Source organism: Myotis lucifugus, unplaced genomic scaffold, assembly GCF_000147115.1.
Source record: "Myotis lucifugus unplaced genomic scaffold, Myoluc2.0 scaffold_14, whole genome shotgun sequence".
NCBI classification, from domain to species: Eukaryota; Metazoa; Chordata; class Mammalia; order Chiroptera; family Vespertilionidae; genus Myotis; species Myotis lucifugus.
The window spans coordinates 6,324,891-6,349,506 of NW_005871062.1; the positions used below are offsets into that span (position 1 = coordinate 6,324,891).

General features: G+C 39.2%; 1 protein-coding gene across 3 annotated transcripts in view; it reads right to left on the bottom strand.

Moving 5' to 3' along the window:
• The window catches only part of LPP (LIM domain containing preferred translocation partner in lipoma), a 655,957-nt gene that overhangs the window by 100,329 nt on the left and 531,012 nt on the right, over window positions 1–24,616 (bottom strand). For all 3 annotated transcript variants that reach the window (XM_014452226.2, XM_023750563.1, XM_014452224.2), the window contains one exon: window positions 15,303–15,472. In XM_014452226.2, the coding sequence (XP_014307712.1) occupies window positions 15,303–15,472 (170 nt within the window). The remainder of the gene's footprint in view (window positions 1–15,302; window positions 15,473–24,616) is intronic.

The following is a 24,616-nucleotide window of genomic DNA, read 5'->3' on the forward strand; positions in this document are numbered from 1 at the left end:
CCTTGAGCAAAATCTGAGAGTGCATTTCACAAAAACAACCTTCTTCCTTTTATTTCACTTTGAACTTAATGAATAGTAATGCTTAACCTACCACCTCTTAATGGCATTGGCAAGTTGGCGAGGCTTATTGATCCGTGCATGAGGAGTTAATACCGACAGAGACTTTGATAGCAAGCACTTTACAGGAGAACACATCGTTACTCCAGCTTTGCTGGAATGACCTGCGGACATTGCCCAGCCAGACTCAGGCCAGTCTGGCTTTCTGCCACTTGTGCCAATTTCCTATTGATCTAATAGGAATGCACAACAACCCTCTCAAGAACAAAGCCCTTCTCTTTCTTCTGGTCTTAAAATTGCGGTAAGATCTAGTGGGTAAAAGTGTATCTTTAAAGAAAATTGAAGCAGGGACATACAATGTGTTAAATGTGAATAAGGTCCTACATAGTGTCTAACAAAATTCTTTAAAGCCATAGGATGATCAATGCACACCTGTTAAATACCTTAACATAGCTTCTATACCTAGAAACATACGATATTCTAATCGCTGCTTTATCAGTCAATGCCAATAATGCATTCACAGACCTATGGTCAAAGGGTATAATTCATTGTTATGGACTAAATTGTGCCTGCCCCCAATTCATATATTAAAATCCTAACTCCCAATGTAATAGCATTTGCAGATTGGGCCTTTGGGAGGCAATTAGGTGTACATGAGCTTATGGGGGTGGGGTCCTCACAATGGGGATTTATGCCCTTATAAGAGAGATACCAAAGAGCCTGCTACCTTTCTCCCCCTACCATGTGAAGAAACTGAGAATGTGACCTTCTGTAAGTCAGAAAGAGAGCTCTCACCGGAAACCCACCATCCTCCCACCTACATTTTTCCAGGGGTCCTCAAACTTTTTAAACAGGGGGCCAGTTCACTGTCCCTCAGACCGTTGGAGGGCCGGACTATAGTTTAAAAAAAAAAAAAACTATGAACGAATTCCTATGCACACTGCACATATCTTATTTTGAAGTAAAAAAACAAAACGGGAACAAATATAATATTTGTATTTGCATGTGGCCCGCGGGCCGTAGTTTGAGGACCCCTCAAACTACGTAGTTTGAGATACAAATTTCCTGGCTCCTTGTGCAGAGGTTCTAGGAGTGGTGCAGAACTCCACTTCTCGGATGAGGACTTTGGGATGATTCCCTGTTTTTGACTGTCAGACTTCAGAACTAGGAGAAAATTTTTTTTATTGTTTCAGCCACTCAGTCTATGGTATTTTGTTATAGCAGCCTGAGCTGATTATACACTCATCAAAAAAAAAAAAAAATTACTACGTACCTCCCCCACCCCCCCAGGGTAAAAGATACTGCTCTGAGCACTTTAAAAAAAGATATATAGCAAGGTCTGGAGGGTGAATACAGTAAAGAACAACAGAAACAGTGAGCTTACTCCTAGGAGCTCACAGTCTATTTACAGGACAGTGAGACCATCTGCCATTGTAAGGCAGAGAGAGTAATGGGTTAAAATAAGGTGAAGGATAAAACAATGGTATAGATAAAAGCTCTGAGGATATGGAGGAGGGCATGCTTATCTTCAGTTAGAAGGACATACCTAAGGATTCTCAAAACAGTGGTAACCAAACTGGGACCTGAGGGCTCTAAAAAAAAAAAAAGGCTTGCTGATTAAGAAAAAGTCTTACTGATGACAGGTCATCTATTAGCTTGAATTTACTTAAGAGAAAGGTAGAGGTTGATTTAGAGTGCAGGAGCTCAACATTTTGCTCTAATCCTGGTCTAATTCCTCATTTTCCAAAGCCCTTGGTTTTCTAAGCCTCACGTCCCATTCAAAGTCATCAGAACATCAGAGAACCTCCACTCAAACTCCCTGGCAAATTTCATCTGCAAGTCAGGTCTGTGTGTTTGACCTTGAGTGCTGTCGCTGGCTTCACTTTCACATCTTGGCCTTCAATCTTTTATGCTTACTTTTCAGCAATAACTGCTCTTCGGCTCCCAGAGCCAAATTCTGTTTGCTTCTTATACACACGAGTCCCAGATCCAAGGTACATCTAAGGGCCAAGAGTCAACAACAATCTTAGGAGATACTGGGATCTAGAGTGAAACAAGGTTTTCCTCCAACGTCCCTTGCCCCACTCCCATAAATATTGAAGCAGCAATAGGTTCATCTATTGAAAAAAGAAAGATGTGACACACACTCCCAACCCAATACAACACCCTCTATGGGTTTCACATCAGTAAAAGAGAATGTCAAAGACTCAAATATTATAGAGGGTTAAATCTAATGAGAAGGAGAAACAAAAACCTTGCATGTTTAGGAAAGGCCACATCTATTTGCTGAAGTTCCAGGAAAAGTTTTTAAGATTGGTTGAAACGGATGATCAAAAGATGGCATTGGGAAGAAGTACAAGGCAGACAGCAGCCTGGGGCACAGACAGAGATGCTGGAAGGTATCAATATCCAGGAGAAGAGAGTACAGTCTGGCAAGTGCTGCAAAAAGCATGCGTAGGAGCGTATTTTGGGACTTCTTACGGGAGCTTGGCTGGAAGGACAGATACATGATCTCAAACCTGGGTGTGCACAAGAAACTTCCCCAAAAGTCTTATGAAAGATGCAAATTTCCTGGCTCCTTGTGCAGAGGTTCTAGGAGTGGTGCAGAACTCCACTTCTCGGATGAGGACTTTGGGATGATTCCAAAGCAGGTGACCTCCTCCATGTTTTGGGAAAACCCAAGCTTCCAGAGTCTCATGATTTGCTGCTGCCCCTCAGACTCCGAGCTCTCAAACCAACAGCGTGCAGGTAACATTCCAGAGATGGAAATGCTGACTATTAACTGTCCTATGGTGATTCAAGTTAGACAAAATTCTCCTCTGCAGATTTTGTATGTACATCCATGGGGCCTGGCACTGTGCAGCTACTTACTGCTCAAAGCTCACACACTTTGATTTTTGCCCATCCCCATCAGCTTCTTGGAACCCTCATTTAGCCACAGAAGTAAGACATACTATTCTCATTCTGTTTGTGAGGAAATTTAAGTTAAAAAAAATGAGGTGAATGAAGAATAGTAGCTGGTCAAGTTGGCGACAACCAGATCTAATTTTAAGTTCCATATTTCTTCTTTAAAAATCATTCCCTGCCTCATACCAGGCTGCTTATGCTGAATATATTACCTAGGACTTGAATTTATTTTCAGGTTTATTTTTATTTTTTAAAAAATATATTTTATTGATTTTTTTTACAGAGAGGAAGGGAGAGGGATAGAGAGTTAGAAACATCAATGAGCGAGAAGCATCGATCAGATCAGCTGCCTCCTGCACGCCCCCTACTGGGGATGTGCCCGCAACCAAGGTACATGCCCTTGACCTGAATCGAACCTGGGACCCTTCAGTCCTCAGGCCTACGTTCTATCCACTGAGCCAAACCGGTTAGGGCTTCAGGTTTATTTTAAAGATCAGTTTTAAAGCATATATTCTCTTTCTCTCTCTCTCTCTCTCTCTCTCTCTCTCTCTCTCTCTCTCTCTCTCTCTCTCTTTCTCTCTCCCCTCTTCCCTGCCCCAGTCATTGTTCTTATATTTGGAAATGATGTAAAGGTATGTATGCTTTTCTCTTCTGAGGGTACAGAGCATTCATAAGACCCTACTAACACAGATTCCATGCTGTAACTGGGAAATTATCATTCCTTTATTCTTTAAGAGATATAAGATACATATGAAAGAAAATGAGGAACAGACTCCTTCCCTATTTTCTTTCCATCCTTTTATCTCTAAAGTAGGAAGTTTACTGAACCACTGCCAACAATTCACTCAGCCTAATGAAGTGTATAAGTAATAGGATTAAATAATCTTAAATCATTATTACAGTGGCCTGATGCTGACATTCATCCAAACTCCGGCAAACACCAAGTGGTGAGTTCATGCTTGATTTAAAAATAAACAAACTAGGGCAGTGGGAAGGTTCTAGCATAAAGTTTCAGAGGCATTTAACCTGGAAATCTGAGACTCCCCATCTTGGTTGGGGCTGAAGCAAACACTGGCCTATTTCTACACTCTCCAACCAAAATTGATGGAATCCAACATTTGCTAGGGATGTTTTTCTGGAGCCTGGAGCCACATATGGTTAAACCTCTTCATGTCAGTCCCAAAGAAAGCAGTTCTTTGAAGGCATCATCAAGGTTTATGGTTTCTATTCCTGCCTCTGCCATTAATAAACCATGTAACCTCAGGCTAATCAGTCAGCTTTCTTGGGCTTTAGTAAGTTTTCTCAGCTATAAATGATGTTTTTGAATTTCTAAGGTTCTTCTAAGACCTTAAAAAACATTCGAATTCTGTGACAACAGAAATTAATGTAAGTTGGAATTGGAACTGGAGGAAAAGTTCATTATGTTTCATTTTCTTTCATTATGTTTTGCTTGGTCTCATTCTTGTGCTGTGCATGCTACTTACAGGTGTGTGTGTCACTATCCTTACCCAGGGCCACCTTGGATCCTGCAGGATGTGGTGAGCAGTAACTAAGATCACCGAATTGCTGGGGGCTATTTGGGGGAAAGGCCTAACTAAAAAACATTAGCAAAGAAGAGTGCCATAGCTATTCTTCCCCCACCCAAACGCCTTGCTGTTGGGTAATTATGGGGTGCTGATATGTGGAAGGGAGAGGTGCTTTCCAAAGCATATTCATAACTAAATCATTTTGCTCATGAGTTAATCATCCCTGTAAAATTTTATAGTATTCTTAGACCACTTACACTTTTAAAGGTTTACCTAGGTATTTTGTATTTTTTGTTAATTCTGTATATGTTTTTTTCCTGTTGTATTTTCTAAACCTATATTTAAATTTTTATTTTGTCAGCTTACTAAACTTTTGTTAATCTAATACTTTAGATTTTCTAGAAGAATAATCATATCATCTATAAATATTTATACATCCTAATCTTGTAATACTGAGTGAAAAATTCTCAGAAAAGGGGTATGATACAATACAATTTATTTAAAATTAAGAAACATTAAATGCAAATAACACTATACATTTTTATAAATAAGTAGAAAAATATAAATAAATGCATAGATAGAATGTAAAATTAGCATAGTGGTTACCTCTGTACAGAAATTCTGAGCTGGTGATTAAGGATAGGACCTAAAGGATTTCATCTGAATTGTTAATATTTTATTTCTTAAATAATGGATACATAAAATTTAATAATATTGTGCCTTATATTTGAATCTGTGCTAGAAATATTACATAATAAATTCAAATGTATATATAAAAAGTCTATTATATAAAAATATCCATATGACTATTGCTTCCCAATTTCCAAAAGAAAGGCTAGAATGTTCAGAACAATTTATATATATATAAAAGGCTAATATGCTAACTGCCCCTCCGCCAGTCTGACTGGTTGCTATGATGCAGACACTCAATACAGGAGCTTCCGAGCTGCACTGACTTGGCAGCTGTGGTTCTTGTGTGACGTACCCTGAAACCAGAGAGCAGGGATCTTGATTCCTTTCGGGGCCACATGATTCCACCTTCGGCAGTGACTTATGTTGGTGCTGGGGCACTGTTGGCCCAGAATTTGGATTGCTGCAAACTTGCATTTGCGTTCCACATCCTGTATGACAGCAACTTTGCAGAGTGCCCTCTCGCACTTCAGGAACCCCTTGGGGGATGTCAGAGAGCTGGTTTTGGCCCAATCCCCTCAGGCCAGGCCGGGGGACCCAACCTGACAGAGGGACCCTGTTCACTTGCAGATGCTGGGAAGGGACCACAGAAAGTTGGCTCCAGGGTGTGTCTGGACCCTCTCACCCAGTCCTGCCCCTCTGGCCACCTTCTAATTAATTTCCTTCCAATGAGCATGAATTTGTGCACCAGCTCTCTAGTATTACTATAATAGCTGTGATTCTGTGCATAACTAATAAGATTTAGGAAGAAGGCTGGCCATTAGTTTATTTAATCCTATTGAACACTTATTTTTTCTTCTATTTTAGAGTTTCTTTGTGTGTTATTGTAATTTTTAAAAATAAGAATGCATTATAAATTTTATTAAATGCCCTAAAAACTATCTAGTATTTTTAAAATTTGATAAATCAATACAATGAATTATGTTACAAATTCCTAATATTGTCCTAACATTGCCATCATGGAATAACTTGGGATGTTTCATTATGTGAAATTTAATTTGTTAACTTCACTTAGGATTTCTGCATTGGTGAAAGGTTAGCATAGTTATCTTTTTGGGGCAAGCTAGACTAGGTATTGATTGGGATTTATAAAATGTTTTGGGAAGCTTATCTTTTTTCCTCCTAGGCTTTGAAAGTTGAAACAACACAGGAAACAGCCCTCTAAAGATCCAAAAAATCCTGTCAATAAAATTTCCTGGTTCGATCTTAGGTAGTATCTCTACATTTCACTCATGCTTTTGAGGTTATTCAAGTTTTCTTCTCCTGTATTTTAGATTTGTACAAAAAATAGCCTCTTTTATATAAAATTTTAGGTGTAATAATTTCAAAATGTGTGAGCTTCCTATGCTAAGAACTTCTTTTTTATTCCTAATTTTATCTAATTTTTGTTTCTTTTTTCTTATTTTCATTGGATGTTTAGCTTATTGATTTTTCCAAAGAAACATTTCCTGTACCTAATAATTCTAGTATTTTTTCCATTTATCAATATGTGCCTTTATTTAACTAATTCCTTCCTCCTTTAAGTTGATTTTGTTGTCCTTTTCTATTTTTTTAGGTTAATATATTTGCACTCTTGTTGCAATTAATGACCCCAGCTTTGCTTGAAGTTCCACTTTGGCTTCACTTGCTTCTCACTGTCATGCAGAGTTACCATCATCACTACTTCTAAGAACTCATCACCCCAGGAGTATGTTTACTTGTCTACTCATCTATAGATGTGTGATTCTGCCAGCCAAAGTAAGAAATGTCTACCTTTCCCTTTCAGTCTGTGATATGACATATTTTTTAAATCTTCTATAGATATTAGGAGAAAAGATACAATCTCCTTGGTTATATAGATTAAATCAATCATATTATTCAACTTCTATAATTGGTTTGTCACAAAGACTGCAAGAAATGTGTTAAAGTTTTATAAAGAATATGGTTTTACCATCTTCATCTCATATTTATATATTTTAATGTAATGGTATTTAATAAAGAGAAGCACAGGACTATTCTTCAGGAACCGTGACCTCTATCTAATCTAATAATAGACAAACATGGTAAATGACCGTACCTTTGCTACACCTCCCATTGGCTAATCAGCGAGATATGCAAATTAACCGCCAACAAAGATAGTAGTTCATTTGCATATGTAGGCACAAAGGGGCGGAGCGAAGACTGAAGGCGGCTCCGGCCAGAGCAGCGAAGGCTTGAAGGCGGCTCCAGCTGGAGCAGCGAAGACTGAAGGCGGCTCCGGCCGGAGCGAAGGCCTGGGTCCCGGGTGCCAGAGGAAAACCGGTGCCGTCAGGCAGGGGAAGGGAAGGCCTATTGCATGAATCTTTTCGTGCAACAGGCCTCTAGTAATAAAATAATGTTCTTTGTCCTATTTGATAGTTTTTTCTTGAATTGTACTTTATCTACTATTAATACTGCAGTTAGTAGGTAATAAATATTTTCTTTTGGTCAGAATTTAATGTTACATCTTTTCCTACTTACTTATTTTTAACTATTAAAAATAAAAACTATTAGTTTTATTGGTTCATTGCTTAGTACCATTGTATTTGCTCTTTTAAAAAATATATTTTATTGATTTTTTACAGAGAGGAAGGGAGAGGGACAGAGAGCTAGAAAGATCGATGAGAGAGAAACATCGATCAGCTGCCTCCTGCACACTCCCCATTGGGGATGTGCCCGCAACCAAGGTACATGCCCTTGACCGGAATCGAACTTGGGACCCTTGGGTCTGCAGGCCGACGCTCTATCCACTGAGCCAAACCGGTTAGGGCTGTATTTGCTCTTGATTGTCCCCCACCAACACTTTATTTTGATTAATTTATTTGTCTGCTGGGATATTGAAGTCATTTTTTTCATAAAGGTGATATACATTATTTTTGAATATCCATGGAATATTTAAAATAAACTATTTATATAGAAGGCAACACTGTTATGAAACAAAAAGAAGTTACTAATTGGTACAGATGGTATGATTCCACTGTGTGTATGTAAACACATGTATAGAGATGTGTCATTATAGCTATAAACATATATCCATACTCACATACATTGAAATAGAAAAGGAGTTTGTGTTAAAAAAATATAAACTGTTATGTTATTGAGACAGGATAGTTATGCACCTTTGGATATATTTTCAAATTTTTTTCTCCTAGGCATATAATACTTAAAAGGGTTTTTTTTTTTTGTGTGTGTGTGTGTGTGTGTGTGTGTGTGTGTTTTGGTGTTTTTAATTTCTATTTGAAAGCAGCCCAAGTGTCCATCAGTAGATGAGTAGGTAAAAAGCTGCAGTACATTTACACATTGGAATACTACTCAGCTGTAAAAATGAAGGGAATCTTACCTTTTGTGACAGCATGGATGGACCTGTAGAGTATTATGCTGAGTGAAATAAGCCAGTCAGACTGCAAATCCATATGACTTCATTTATATGTGGAATCTAATTAACAAAATAAACTAACAAAGTGGAGTCAACTTACAGACAGCGAACAGACTGACAGCTGTCAGGGGGGAGGGGGTTGGGGGCTGGGTGAGAAGGGTGAAGAGATTAATCAAAGGAAAAAAAAGACTCATGGACACAGACAACAGTATGTTGACTACCATAAAGAAGGGGGCATTGGGGGTGGGGAGTAAAAGAGGGCATAAATTGTGAAGGAAGAAGACTTGACTTGGGGTGGTAAACACACTATACAACATATAGATGATGTACTATAGAACTATAAACCCGAAGCCCATAATTTTACTAACCAATATCACCCTAATAAATTCAATAATAATAATAAAAAGATATGAAGAGCCACTAGAGAATTTTAATCTCTGAAATAGCATTGTCAACTTGAGTAGAAGAATGTCAGTAAGGAGAAATGAAATAAAAATAAAGGTTATATATCTGAATAAAGAAAAAATTACTACCATATGAATGAATATTCTGAGCTCAGTATTTCTCTAATAATAAGGCAAAAGCCACATCTATAAAATTCAGTTTGGTTTACCTATATGTTTTTTTAACTTGACATTATAGAAAATAGTAATAGAGAAAAATTAATTAGGAAAGAGAAACCTAGTACTAACAAATGATATTTCCAATCACTGTTTGGATATGTGGGAAAAGCTGGACTTGAAAACCAAAGGCTAGGGTCAAGTCTCAGATCGGGCACTCATGCTCCATGGAACCAAGCAAGCTGACCATTTTCAAAGCTCTTACTACTGGAAATGAAGGCGGTTATAATTGTACCTATTTTCTTGGGTCCTTAGAGGATGACACGAGATAAAAGAAACGTACTTTGTAAAAGTTAAAGCACTACACAAATATTAGTTGTTATGATTATTTTTAACAAAAGAAAAAAAGTAAGAGATTTTTGCCTTAAAACCTGAGGCCTTTCAGGGAAAGCCACATGTACAGGTAAATGCTCAAGAAAAGACAGGGACTGATTGCTTTTCATCAGTATAAGTTCAGCACTTCAGATACTGTAATACAGTAAGATATAATCCATGTGGTCCATCAGCTAAAAGGTTGAAAATGGAAGACTATAGTCACAGGGGGTTATCAGTATGTGCATATTTTTAGGAAGATGAACATTAGTTTCAGGATTTTATGAACCCAGCAATAAAATTAGAAGATCAGTTCCTAATCTTCATTTTGTCTTTTACTTTGAAACTATAAAAACCACTGCAAAATGGGACTAATACTCTCCCGTCTGTTTCACAAGGTTCTAATAGGCATGATCATGTACAGTAATAGAAGCTCAGAAGCTTTGTAAACTGTAAGGAGCTATATAAATGGAAGATAAAACTATTCATAATTGTTAGCATGGTTAAATCTCTTAAAATAATAATTGACAAGTTTTCATCTTTCTTGAAGCATTCTCTCCCTGTTTCTGGGAGAGTACTTGTGGAATGATGATGTGAGATACCAAGAAGAAAATGCCTTTATACTGGTACTAGAGGCCCAGTGCACAAAATTCCTGCACTTGGAGGGGGCGGGGGGTCCCTCAGCCCAGCCTGCACCCTCTCACAGTCCAGGAGCCCTTGGGGAATGTCTGACTGATGGCATCCTGTGGGGAGTGGGCTAAGCCATCAATCGGACATCCTTAGTGCTGCCTTGGAGGCAGGAGAGGCTCCCCGCCACCACAGCTGCACTCGCCAGCCGTGAGCCCCGGCTTCTGGCTGAGCAGTGCTCCCCTGTGGGAGTGCACTGATCACCAGGGAGCAGCTCCTACATTGAGTGTCTGCCCCTTGGTGGTCAGTGCACATCATAGCGAGCAGTTGAGCGGCCTTAGCATACCATTTGCATATTACGCTTTGATTGGTTGAATGGCTAACTGGATGACTGGACACTTAGCATACTAGGCTTTTATTATATAGAATGTGTGCATGTGCATGTGTGTGTGGTGTGAAAGGAGAGACAGAGACTCCTTTGGAGATGAGTGAGCAGAGGTGGGCAATCAAGAAAAGAGAAGGAGGGAAGTTCATGTGGATTTTTCAGATTTTAGTCTGAACTTTCAGTTCATTTGCCAACATCCACATAAAGCCCTAGCCATAACTGCCTTTAAAACATTTTATTAGAAAAAAACTAAGCATAAAAAAGAACAACTTTCCAGAAGAGGTAGAACACCTACCTCTTAATGTAGGTGGAAAAGATCGAATACTTTAACTGTAGTCATTGAGTGACATAAGGAAGCAAAAGGCCACTAAAGTGTTGGCCACTAATGTGCCAAACTCAGGAAACTCTAAGTGTTTAGTCTCCCGTGGAGTTGGCCTCCTACTTCGTGAGGCCTTTTAATCACTTGGATCTTGACTCTAATAAAAATGCCTACACAACTTCTACTGCTGGAGAGCTAGGAGCTGGGTTCGCTCCACTCTGAGGAAGAGCCCTGGGTGAGGGGAAGACCTTGGCTGCCATTTCATAAACAGGCTTGCTGAGAATCTCTGATGTGCTGTTTGTAGGCGCAGACTCCTTGGCTATGCTAAGAACACAGAAACTGTAAATCTACACTTATGGGTAAACCTGTCTCCTTCAGGGCAGAAGGGCACACAAGTAGGAGGCTCTGTTGCTACTCTTCAGACTCATAATAACATAAAAATATTCTTAAGCAAAGCATGAAAATCTTTGTCCTTCTCATATATGTCTTCATATTCCTTCTATGCTATCTATTTATTTTGGTACTTTCACAGAAACTGCAGCTATGAAATTACCCCAAAGTTAGAGAGTTTCTAAAGTGTATCAAATTTGCAGAGGGAAAAAGCAATGACAATAATGCTATTAATCAAATCAAACCCTTATATTAGTAAACAATTTCATGATGTACAAAATAAACCTGCTCATTCCTTCTCTTTGAAGACAGGAAAAAAGTTAGTATTTCCCTTTAATAAATGTAAATACTGGTACTCAGAAATTAAATGACACACCAGGAGAGCAAGGACTAGAACCAATATATTCTATCTTTATCAATTTGCTTTCCAAGGAAGCTTAGTGTTCTTAAATTTAATCCATAAGAATAATCAAAGCTAAGATTTTAAGAGATCTATCACCAAAGTAGAAAAGCATCTCATTGGTTTTGCTAATAATTCTACAAATTAAAATTAAAATAATGCACTCAATAAATTGATTCTAAATAAATATAAATACAAATTTTCAATAGTGGATAGATTATAGGTTAAAATGCAGTCTCATTACTATGATGGTTCTGTAAACTGAAAAATATTTCTGAAGAAATCTAGCAAATGTTCTCCAAATTGCCATAAACTAAGCAATATAAATTAAGAAAGTTATTAAAAATAAAATAATATAAAAATTTTGTTTATAGGCATGCTATTAATAATACCAAGAGATTAGAAAGTATCCAATATCATTCTAGTGGCAAATGGCTTGAAAATTTAGTGTGTAAACGTATAAAACTAAACAGATAAAAAGCTAAAAATAATTATTATTAGTCATAGGAAGCAATGTGCATATTTATATGAAGTCAATCAATAGGAAATACAAAACGAAGCATGTACAGAATGATTAAAGAGAATTACAATGCTGTACAGAGTGAGGCTTGTTTCATTACATGTATGTATGTGCAAGGATTAAAGATTTAAGAGAATATAGGAAAAGATGAATAATAATTAAAACAAAGTTTCCCTCAAAATTATATAAATGTTTAACTTAAATATGATTTAAAGTTGATGAATTCAGGCAAGAGTAAATTAAGTTTACATTACACTGGTCTCCCCCATAGACTCAAGAGCATCAAACATGGGTGGTCTTTACAGAGAAATGAATAAACTACTATCTTCAATGTTCTGACACTATCAATTTAAAAAACAAGTAAAACAAAACACTGACTGAGGCCTAGGGCCTGGCTCTCTCTGCTTTGCACAGGATGTCTTTCTTTCAGACATCAGTTTCCACCAATGGAATGAGAGGCAATTTGAATGCCATTGCAGGTGTTTGTTCTAAGGGCTTTGGTTCCAAGAGGGATACATGCACACAGCTTTCCCAGTCCCCACATTTCTAATGTGGCAGCTTATTGGACTTAAGAAAGTTCAGAAGAAATTAAAATGCTAACACATCCATGAGGGGCTTGAGGCCTGGGCTGACCTCTGAAATCAATATTGAACAAGGGTCTCTGAATAAATCTTAACTGAACTCTGATAAGAATTCAATTACATTTTACAGTCACCATGGATAAATCTCATTAAAGAAAAATCACGATTAAAGTTTCTGAGGAGGGAGAGAAGTCAAAAGGATGGTAAGAATTTCCATTATTCGAATTCACCCAGGTCTTCCAAGGATGTGACTGAGTACCTCCCAGACAGCGTTCCTTGTTATAAGCATTGTATAGCATCAGGCAACCAAAGCAAACAGCTGCGGCCTGAAGAATCACTGAGTTCCTATGCCTGGAATGGGGGCAGAAATCTGAGCCTGCACACTGCAGAAACCCATAATTTAGCCAGATTGGACATTTTTTTGGTTTTATTACATACTCAGGAGAGCAAGCAAAGCATTTAAAATGCTACGTCTGACAGGTTAAAACAATTCCCTAAAGCCTGCTGAATCTCACTGCACATGTAAGATCCTCACATTCAGACTAAATAGGCCAGAAATCCTGTCAAAATTAACCTCAGAATAGCATGTATTTCACTACCATTCCTTGAGCAAGCCATGTGTGCTTTACAATGATTGCCTCATTTCATATCCACAAACCTTTGGGGAAAATCCAGAAAGCACCCCATTATATAGATGAGGAAACTGAGGCTTAGAAAGATCAGGTAACTCTCTCAAGGAGACAAGACATTAAGTGATAGCACCAAATTCAGACACATATTCTTTACATCATGTTATATTGTTTCCCAATATCATTTATATGATTCCTAGTTCATAAGGGATAAAGAAAAACTGAATGAGGCTCATTAAAGTAGCAAGAATCAACAAGGCAGTCCAAAAAGGGATGGAGAAAAGATACAAGAGCTACAAAATCACAGAAGCCTGTGCTCACTTAGTATAAGGACAAACAGCCATGCATAGCTGCTTCTCTAGGCTCTGCTGACATCACCGTCAGAGCTCACTATGACTAGCATATTTCATAATGGTGGTCCTATGTGAATGTCATTGCGAATGACAGTCTGCACAATCTAATGACAAAGGCAGGGGATTTGTAATTTTCTTTTGTCAACACAGAATTCAAAGGGTGATATTTGAAATATTCTCATTTACTACAGAGGTAAGCTTTTGTTCACTGACTTCCCCTGATATGCAATTGCTCCTTGCAGATTAACAGGACCTTACTGTGTTGGTGTTTATGTTCTGGACAAACTAAAATAGTGTGACGCCTGTAAAAATAAACAAACAAACAAACAAACAAAAAAACACGGGACTAGGAGTGCCAACAACTGAATATAGCCCTGGCTTGGACACTTTATTCCTCTCTGCTTCTCTGTGTTCTCACTTCTAAAGAGAGGAGTTAGACTAATGATCTTCAAAGTTTGTTTGTTTGTTTTTTCCAGCTCCAAAATTGCCTGGCACTATAATGATGCTGTATGCGTGTTTAAGTTGTCTTTGGGGAGAAAAAGGAAATAAAATTGAACCTAAAAATGCAAAACAATATTAAATCTTGTAAGATCTTTATCTCGAAGAATCTTCAGATCTGTGCTACAGACTCCAAGGCTGCAATGAGTTAGAGCCGTCAGGTTATGGGAAAGTGCCAACGAGCCAGGTTCTTCTGCAATCAACTTGAAACTTGGGGATCTGCAAAGCTATTTATAACTCGCATTGTCTTGCACCAAAAGCTTCCTTTATGTTGACATTCTTGGGCACTGAGAGCCAAACCATGGCTCTTTTGGGGGTTTGCAAAAAGCACTACTTTTTCCACTAACAAGTGTTCAGCAGACACATTAAAATCATGCAGAAGGATAACAAAGACATTTTCTTTAGGTTAAAAAAAAATCTGTTCACCCATTAAATTGCTGTATCATATGATTGCTTAATGTATACATGTGAATAGCCTGGCCAAAAACTAAGATAATGTGACTACGAGTGTTTGTTAGTCACCCATCGATGTTATTAAAGTATAGTTGTCATGTTCTTCAAAAAGACAACATCAACAATTGTTAGCTCAGTCAGCATTACTATTCATGTTCCTTTAAGGTGCGCTATAATAAAGCGTTTCTCAGTGTGCATCATTGAAAACCTCTGGGTATGATAGGTAAGAAATCTTCTGGGTAGAAAAGATGTGATTCAAAGGACCCAGGAGTTTAAAAGTGCATTGACAAGTCCAGAGGCCCTGTAACACTTCTCAACAAATACTGACAATTCAGGGTGACAGCTAATAAGGAGGGTGTAATGTTGCCACTTGGGAAACTCTCTGATGCTATGAGGGATATCATGATAGCTAGTACATACAAGCTTGAAATCCACACAGTGACGATCTTCCCAGCAGACCACTAAATGAATGGCAGCCCCATCCCAACACACCTTTTCCACATGAACACATGGGGAAAATTAAGATATGCCAATTTACATGCACACATATTGTGAAGTCTGGGCGAAGTCAAGATCTGATGGCAACATTCTATCTGAAGTGAATGGCACTTTGTCAAAGAAGATATCTTTGCAAAGTACCCGAGGACCAATTCTGAACTTACAATGTAGCAGGGCTCACAGTAGGCTTTCTTCTCCAGGGCATAGAAGGGCTGCCCTCGGAGCTTGTTGTTGCAGATGATGCACGTGAAACAATCCACATGGAAGACCTGGTCCATGGCAGTGCATCCTGTCCCTTCCCCAATGACATTTTCCCCACAGCGAGCACAGCGGCCTGAAAGAGAGGAGGGATTGACTGTTAAGAACACACAGAGGAACACTTCAGTCCTGGGATAGAAACCAACACGGGAAAGACAGCAGCTTCGTAATGTCTGCAGCAACAGCCATGGGACCACCACTATCGCCATCACCGCCATGAGCAAGATCACCAGGACAGTCACCACTATGCCCTGTAAGGCCAGCAGGATGGGGATTTTACATCCCCCTATAAAATTGAGGAGTTGACTGTCTCAGCCAAAGAGCCCGCAGAAAATGACAGAGTGGAACTCAAGTCGAGGCCAGTGCCATGACTACTCTCACATGGGAGTCTAAGGACAATGGCTCTCGGGATGGTAGGAATAGGTGGGATTGACTAGAAAAGCCTTTCTTCTCAGGGAGTCTGCCTGTCTGGTTAGACTGGGAGGGAATGGGGTCCAAAAGCAAACTTCAACTCTTTTCACAAAAGCCCTGGTTGTAAAACCTTTGCATCCAGCTCTTGGTGACAGGCAGGTCAAAAGCCAGGCTCTTTCATTTCCAGACAGCTCTGACTGCCAGAAAGTTCTTTCTCATGTTGAGCTGGAATGCTTCCTCACTCTAACGGCTACCCAGTAGTTCCAGTTCTGTCTTCAGGGGATTCATGAAACAACTCTCCTCTCTTATACTTGACACTCTTTAAAATATTACACTTCAGTTAGTGTTGCTCCAAGTCTGTTCTTGGGTTGAACATCCTTAAATCCTGCAACAGTTCCACACACTGTAGGGCTTGAGTCCCTCATGACCCAGGGTTCTGCAAATTTCCAGCATTCTTAAATGGATTCATGGGGCATCTGGACCACAGATGCACATCAGGTTTAGCTTTAAAATATTCACATTAATTCTTAAATAACAATAAAACATCATTTCAGAGAAATATTTATGTCAGCGAGAGACATTTTGCTGGTTGCAATCTGTCTCTGTATCGGGCTCCATCGTGGGAATCTTGTCAGAGGTCAGATCCACATCCAGGTTCCCATCTCATTCTTTATTTCTTCTAAGTAATTACAGGTCACTGGGGATGTCTGCAAGGATCTGCAGGCATTTATAGGTAAGCTATAGCAAATCTAGTGCTTCATATGTGTCAGGCATTTTCTAGGTGCTTTTTCTATGTTAAATCCTTTCATATTCACAACAACCTATGTGATAGGGACTGTTATTATTCCCATTTTACAGATGAGGAAACTTAGTCACAAAATGGTTAACTAACTTCAAACTCAAGCAGTCTAGTTCCAGCACTTACGGTGTTAACCACTATGTAATCTTGCTTCTGCCTGGTTCTATGAATCAGTATTGAACACAGATCTGACATTATGGAGAAATTTCTCACTGAATGAAGACTGCTTTCAGCACTCCGTCACATTGGATTGACAACCATTTCACACCTAAAAATAGGAGGGCTAAATGTTTCAACTTGGGAGAAAAGAGGAGAATATATTTCTAATCCTCCCTAATTGCATTTGGCCCTGTAAAAAATTTCTTTATATTCTGTTGCAGGATTTGAATGTCTTTACAGTATAGTCCATTATCTCCCTCCTAGAAAATAAAAAATATCAAGTGTTTGAAGAATAGTTAAACCCTTGACAACTAAGTCATCTCCACTATAATTGACATATTATAAAGTCAATATATTATTGACATTTGTCAAAAGGTGTGGCTTTATTTTCAAACTTCTGTTGAAGAGTTAACTTGTACCTGATTTTATTATAAAAATGTATAACCTTAGAGGGGCATGTTTAACATTATGGATGTTCATTAACTTTAGTAACCAAAGCAGGTTATTTCAAATAGCACTATTTTTTGTGATTATTCGGAACAAAACGCTTAATTGGTTTACTAGAAAGTTCACTGAGCTATGTTTGAAAAAGATGCTAAAATTCTGAGAACTTCATGGTATTATCTGACAACATTTCATTACAGAAAACATATTGAGGATAATAGGCAATCCATAACATCTAATTTTTAAAGAGTCATCATCAGACTTAGTGCTTAAACTCTTGTTTTTCAACTGCTTGTGCGGAAAGATCACATTCATCCCAGCATATACTGATTCTTTTTCTATATATATTGGAAGCCTGTTCACTAAAATTTACATTGTAATATTAATCTGAAGTAGTATTTATGGTATTATCTTTATTACTATTTTTTCCACCTTCAATGAATCATACTTAAATCACTGACCTCCTTTGGTTGATCTGAAGAAATATAACAATACAATAGTAAATAATGAAAAATGTAGCTTTAGCATCAGCAGAAAAAATCATACTAACGACATGAAAATATTCTGGGCTGAATGGCACTGTTACTAAACATTGATTAAAAACAATTCAACAGAGGTTTTGTGGTACATGTGATATTTTTATAATGTGCTGAGTATTAAAAGAACTTATATGCATACATGCATAGCCCATGCACAAAGACAATAGTGCAGTTAAGGCCAGGGGTGGAGCAGGAGCTGGGTGGAGTAGGGCAAAGGGTGGAAAAATGGGAGACATTTGTAATACCCTCCACAATAAAAATAAATTTAAAAATGAGTAAGTTGGATTCCTGAGAAAATTATTTCAAATTTAACAAATTTTAAAGTAGTTAAGTGCAGGTCAACAAAATTATTTTTAATTAATTCCCTTTTAGACATCAAACTGGATTCCCTGATAATCCTTCAGGGACTACTAGTGATCTCTGGTGGAAAAAATGCTTTCAAGCAGATGTTATCAACTGTTGGTCATGCTGGTCTACAAGGCAGGTAGGGGTAGCAATTATGATCTAGACAACAACCGCCCAAAGGGTAATATCTGGAGTCCAAGAGTCTGGGCCTAAAGGCTGATAGAGAGTCTGAGAACCTGGGGGAGATTTCAATCACTGATTAGATGGAAAGATCATAGCAGAGCCTTGAAGGACAAGCTGCAAAGTAAACGTTGGAATTCTCATTCTATTCAAGACATTCCCCAGGTATCTACTCTTTGCCCAGTACTATATTTGGCTTCCCTGTGACATACAACAGTGGATCAGACAATATCAGTACCTTTTACAGTCATTAGGGGACTATATAGATTCCACAATCACATGAGAAAGTGTCACATGGGAAAGTGCAGTGGAATGTGGGAGGAAAATCACATCTGAGAAGGTTCAGGAAAGTTTTAGTGGGGAAAGAAGTAATTGAGCCCAACCTTAAAGGATGGAATTTTGACAGGTGGGAATGGAAGAGAAAACTACAACACAAAAACCAAATGCTTATTGAACCCAAAAATTCTGCAGTGATTTGGTGCTGGCATAATAAGGTTTTGTCTTCTCAGCTATGAAAGCCGATGGGCTGAATTCATATGGAACAATCCTTTCCTTTATATTTTGGAGAATATTCTTCCAGAGTGGGTCAGGCAAATATGCTGGCCCCAGACATGACCAGCTCTGCTGCCTTCGGTATTTTTCCTATTCTTGGGAGAAATCAGGGACACTAGGCTCGAGGGCAGTCAGTCTGGCACCTTTAAAATCACAAGCACAGAAAAAGAGCAAAGAACAAAAATTAAAAATAGCCCTGCACATCAACAGGACAGTAAAGGTGCCCGAATGTTCCCTTTTTACATGAACAAAAACTTTAACCATGGCTTTTAGGGAGGTATTGAGAATGGAAAGAAAGTTCCTCAAGCATAGTGCATTCTTGCCCCTACAGGGGCTCATACTACACATCACTGAAAGCATACCGCACTCTTAAAGCCCTTTTTTAAGACAAACATCTCAGCACTTTCAAAGGAGGAAAACCAGGGGAATAGTACAGGACTAGCAGGCATCAGAGCATCAAGGAATGATCATTGATTAGGGGCCAGTAGGAATCCCAGGGTCAAGTTCAAATGCAGGGCTGGTATGAGAAGCTTAGCACAGGAACTTAACAAATCCAAGCAACAGTCATACAGCCTGGGGAGAATTTTGTCAGTGAATTAAGTCACCTGAGCAACAACAATAAAAATGAGCTTGTTTATATATTATTGCTTATTATATATGTTGCTTTATGTCAACTGTGGAGATAGTCATGAATTCTTCTCACCCATTACTCCTCCTTTTCCTCCCAACTATAGTAACCTCTGCAACCTCTCTGAAATGCTTCCTTCCCAACACAAGCCTGCTATTTAAATTGAGCTTCATTATCTCCCTTGGGCCATTGCAATGGCTTCCTGATTACTCCCTTATCTCTGGTTTATTTCCTCTTATAAATGGAAAGGCTTTATGGAAATCTTAGTACTTGAGCTAAGTCTGGAAGGTTACAGTTTTTGAACAAGTTGTCTTGACGAATGGCATGGGTAGAGGGTGCTTTTACAAGGCAATCAACAAAGAAGCAAGGAAGGCAGAGTAATGGAATATGTTTTCATATTTAATGGTTCCCACTTTCTCTTTTCATAATATGAATTTATTTCCTTTACACTATGAAAATAAAGTGTTATTTAGAAATGTTTCTTGGGTGATCAATACACCATTAGGACATAGACTGTCCTTTGCAAACAATGCTGGCTTTGGAGGTGGGACCAAAAATGTCCATAGCCATTTGGAGAGTTAGTGCTATGGTGATCAGGGGTGACAGACTCCCGAACTTGTATATTATTCAATATCAAAAGTAAAACAGTAAATTTATGCAGACATCAAGCCACGTCACATGTGTCTTCATGTCCTCCTTGCTTCTTGATTTATTTTTAGAAATTTTAGGCACAAGCAAAATTAATATTCTATCTTTAAATATTATAAAGAACTAAAACTTTAAATGCCAATTCTACAACATATCAGCTTTCTCATTAGATACCTTCAAAAATATATTCTGAAAAAAGTCCTGCTCCAAAAGTTAAATCAATAAGGTTATATCAGGCTAGGGAAATGATGGTCATGTATACCTAGAAACAAAGCCTGCCCCAATTTATATATATATATATATATATATATATATATATATATATATATATATATATATAGCCACTGGGGTTATTGTCCTAAATCACGAACTCCATTAAGGTGGTTCACAAATTATCTTCCACTGAAGATACAAAAGTATAATAGAACAAGTTTTCTTTCTTTATGTAACAGGTCCATAATGATATTCACTGATGGTTCTAGGCCAGGGGTGGGCAAACTTTTTGACTCGAGGGCAACAATGGGTTCTTAAACTGGACTGGAGGGCTGGAACAAAAGCATGGATGGAGTGTTTGTGTGAACTAATATAAATTCAAAGTAAACTTCATTACATAAAAGGGTACGGTCTTTTTTTTTTTAGTTTTATTCATTTCAAACGGGCCAGATCCGGCCCGTGGGCCGTAGTTTGCCCACGGCTGTTCTAGGCTGATGGCATTTTCTAATGGCCAAAGTTTTTATTTTATAGAACCCTGCAGCCTCAGTGTATATAATAAGCAGTTTTCTTAAAACTTGCTTAAGTTCTAGGACAGTGATCCGCAATCTTGCCTGTATGTTGGAATCATCTGAAAACTTTTAAAAGAAATACTGATCTCTGGTCTGTAATCCAGAGATTCTGATTTCATTGGTCTGAGGTGGGAGACCTAGGATGAAATTTTTAAAAGCTTCCAGGTGACTCTAATGTTCAGTCAAGTCAAGTTGAGCCACTTTCCAAGAGGTGCCTATTTCTGTGCTACTTGTCAGGAAAACAGCTAACAAGTATCACCCAAATAGGTCTCATCTGCATGCAAAGCAGTGCAGAGGCAGACTGGTAACAATGAGTTGGCTGGAAAAAAAACAAATTCTGTGGCATTGTAATATATATTTCTTTTCCTCAACAAGAGTCATTTCTCTTATGTCTTAGTTTGAAGAGTTTTCAATGGCTTTCTCCCCAATTGATAACTACATAAACAGAATCTGCTAAATGTTCTCATAAACTATTGCCAGTGCTGCGCCAGAGAAAAGCAGTTCATGTGTATTGATTAGAAGTACTACTATGGAACAGGCTTCTTTTGTGTCACAAATGAATTGATAATATGGCACTGCTGTGTGGCCTAAGACAATATAGACCAGTGATGGCAAACCTATGACACGCGTGTCAGAGGTGACACGCGAACTCATTTTTTTGGTTGATTTTTCTTTGTTAAATGGCATTTAAATATATAAAATAAATATCAAAAATATAAGTCTTTGTTTTACTATGGTTGAAAATATCAAAAAATTTCTATATGTGACATGGCACCAGAGTTAAGTTAGGGTTTTTCAAAATGCTGACACGCCGAGCTCAAAAGGTTCGCCATCACTGATATAGACCCTACAAGAATGTCAACTGATAGCCATGTAAGTAAGGTGTGGCATCACAAATTACATCATGCATCAAATTTAGTCATTACTACTTTCTTGGACTCTGTCTTTAAACAATGTAACATTATTTAACTACCAGAAGTCAGTCCTGCAGTCAGTGCTGGGTCGCCATGGTGACCAGCACTGACTGCCACTGTTGCAGGTGCAGCAACCCAGCACTGACTGCCAACAGGGCTGCGGATCAGGCCCAGAGGCAGCTGTTGATCAGCCCTTGCCTCTGTCTTTCTCTCCGGACCTCACCAGCAGCCCTGCCTCTCTTTCCAGGCCTAGATAGCAGCCTGGGGGATACTGATCATCCCCGCCTCTCTGATCAGGCCTGGAGATAGGCCTGGAGATGCTGACTGGCATAGAAACTGACCAATCAGAACCTAATCTGGGGGAACTGTGAGGAGCCAATGGCTGCCTAGGAGGCAGAGCTTTTGATGCTGACTGGCATAGAAACCAACCAATCAGAACCTAATCTGGGGGAACTGAGAAGGCAGAACCTAAGGTGGGGGCTGAGGAGGGGTTTTAAGGGCAACAGCTGTTTGGTGTAAGGTGTAAGAAAGCAGTTCTATTTTTTAATGACCAGTTTGGCAGTATAGTGCATACAGCTGGCTATCAGTCCAGGTATAGGGATTATGTATTTTTGTCTGCCAAGAGCACTCCCTCCTGCTGTAAAGGCTCCCCCCCACCCCAATTTAAGCAATCCCATCCTATATAATCTATACTAATAAAAGGGTAATATGCTAAATAGACTGGGTCGACCGGCCATCTTCTGGATGTCCGACTTCCAGACAAAGCCATGGTGGTGGGGGCCAAGGCAGAGGCCGTTAGGGGCGATCAGGCCGGCAGGGGAGGGCTGTTGGGTGCGAGATCAGGCCAGCAGGGGAGAGCAGTTGGGGGCAAGATCAGGCCAGTAGGGGAGGGCAGTTAGGGGCAATCAGGCAGGCAGGAAGAGGGGTTAGAAGCAATCAGGCAGGCAGACAGAGGCAGTTAGGGGTGATCAGGCATGCAGGCAGGTGAGTGGTTAGGAGCCAGTGGTCCCCGATTGGAGAAGGTGCAAGTTGGGCTGAGGGAACCTCTCGCCCACCTCCCCCCCCATGCACAAATTTTGTGCACTGGACCACTAGTATGAATATAACTGCATTCTACTACTACATTCTATTATTGCTTAGGTGGGCCATGCAGAAATGCTTGAAGACTCAATGGACATGTGGATAGCAAGGTGAAGGAAGGGGTAGATAGCTGTTCCTTTCTCTCCCTTCCCTATACAGTACACACACACACACACACACACACACACACACACACGCGCGCGCGCACACACACATACTTGCAGGATGACAAAGGAAAAGGAGCAATGACTGCTATGGCACTAGGACCAGTGATAGACATGTGAAACATGGTGAATGAGAAACAATCTATTGTCTCTTACTTCACTGACAAAGGAGAGACAAATAAGAGAAACATTTGAAATACAAAATAAGAAATTAAGCTAAGGTAAGACAGAAACAACATAAAACAAACCCCAAAAATGACAGAACGGTTCAGGAATGGGTAGACAAAGGCCTGGGCAATAAACCTGATGTTATGGGGGGGGGGGGGTGAGGAACCTATTGTTAAAAGGAAGTCATTATGAAGTCTAACCATGAGGTGATTCATTTATAGATATATATTTGCTTAGGTTGGACCTTCAGGTAAGGAGGTGAATCGGAGGGGGAGTCCCACATAGGGTTGCAACAGCAAGTATGCTTCACTGATTTAAATATACTGCACTGTGAAGAAGTATTGCAAATATATGAAAGAAAACCACTGTACTGTTTTCTGTTCCAGGCACTGTCCTACCACTCTTCATACATTCTTTCATTTAGCCCCATCAACCTTTATCTGTTCTTATTTGATAGATAAGAAACCTGAGGTTAACTGACTTGGCCAAGGTCTCAAAGGTAGAATGAGGTGAGGCTGAGATTAGAACCAGGTCAGACTTGCAAAGACCACCTTCTTAATCAGCATGTTTTTTCCCCTATGAATATATTTTAGTATTCAATCATAACTCTGATGCTTTTAGCATTGTCTAGGAGGGGGGCCCATTCCATCTCCCAGGGAAAGAAGAGCCAGCATTGCATCAGTTCTCCATCATCTTGAGAGGAGGGTCCAGAGTGTGCATCTCTGGTCCTAGACATAAGGAGCTCTTCATTTTGAAGTTGTCCAACACCTGCTGTAGTTGGAGGGAGAAAGTAGAAGGACCTCTAGTAGATACTTTGTAGCTCTTACCCTCATTGAACTTCATGGACAGGTAGTCAAGACACTTGTTTCATCTGTCCTTTCTACAGAAGCTGAGAAAGGTGACTTCTGTGCAAAGTACTTGTCACAGAATAGAGAGTCAGTGTGAATTCAGGAGTGCTCAACGAACATCAGGATATGCTAGAAGAGGAAATCATTATAGGTGAGGGTCCTTCAAAGAAGATCCTGAGCTGTTGAACCTCAAACTCTGGCTTCCCACCAGGAAAGTTTTTAAAAATACTGATGCCCATGATCCACTTGTAGGGATTCCAATTTATTTGGGGTGGGGCTCTGCAATAGTGATGTTGATGTGCAGTGGGTTGAAAGCCATTGCTGTAAAGGGAGCTGTGTGTTTATGTGTTCCACACACTGTAGTTTGTCCTGGAATATTCTTAGACATCAATGATGGCTAGAACCAATAGCCCTGGCTGTCTGAGCTACATTTTAGGAAACCACTATTTGTTGGAACCATGTACCCTTGTCCCAAACTTCACTAAACTAATTAACACACACACACACACACACACACACACACACACACACACACACACAGAGAGAAGGCAGGAAAACC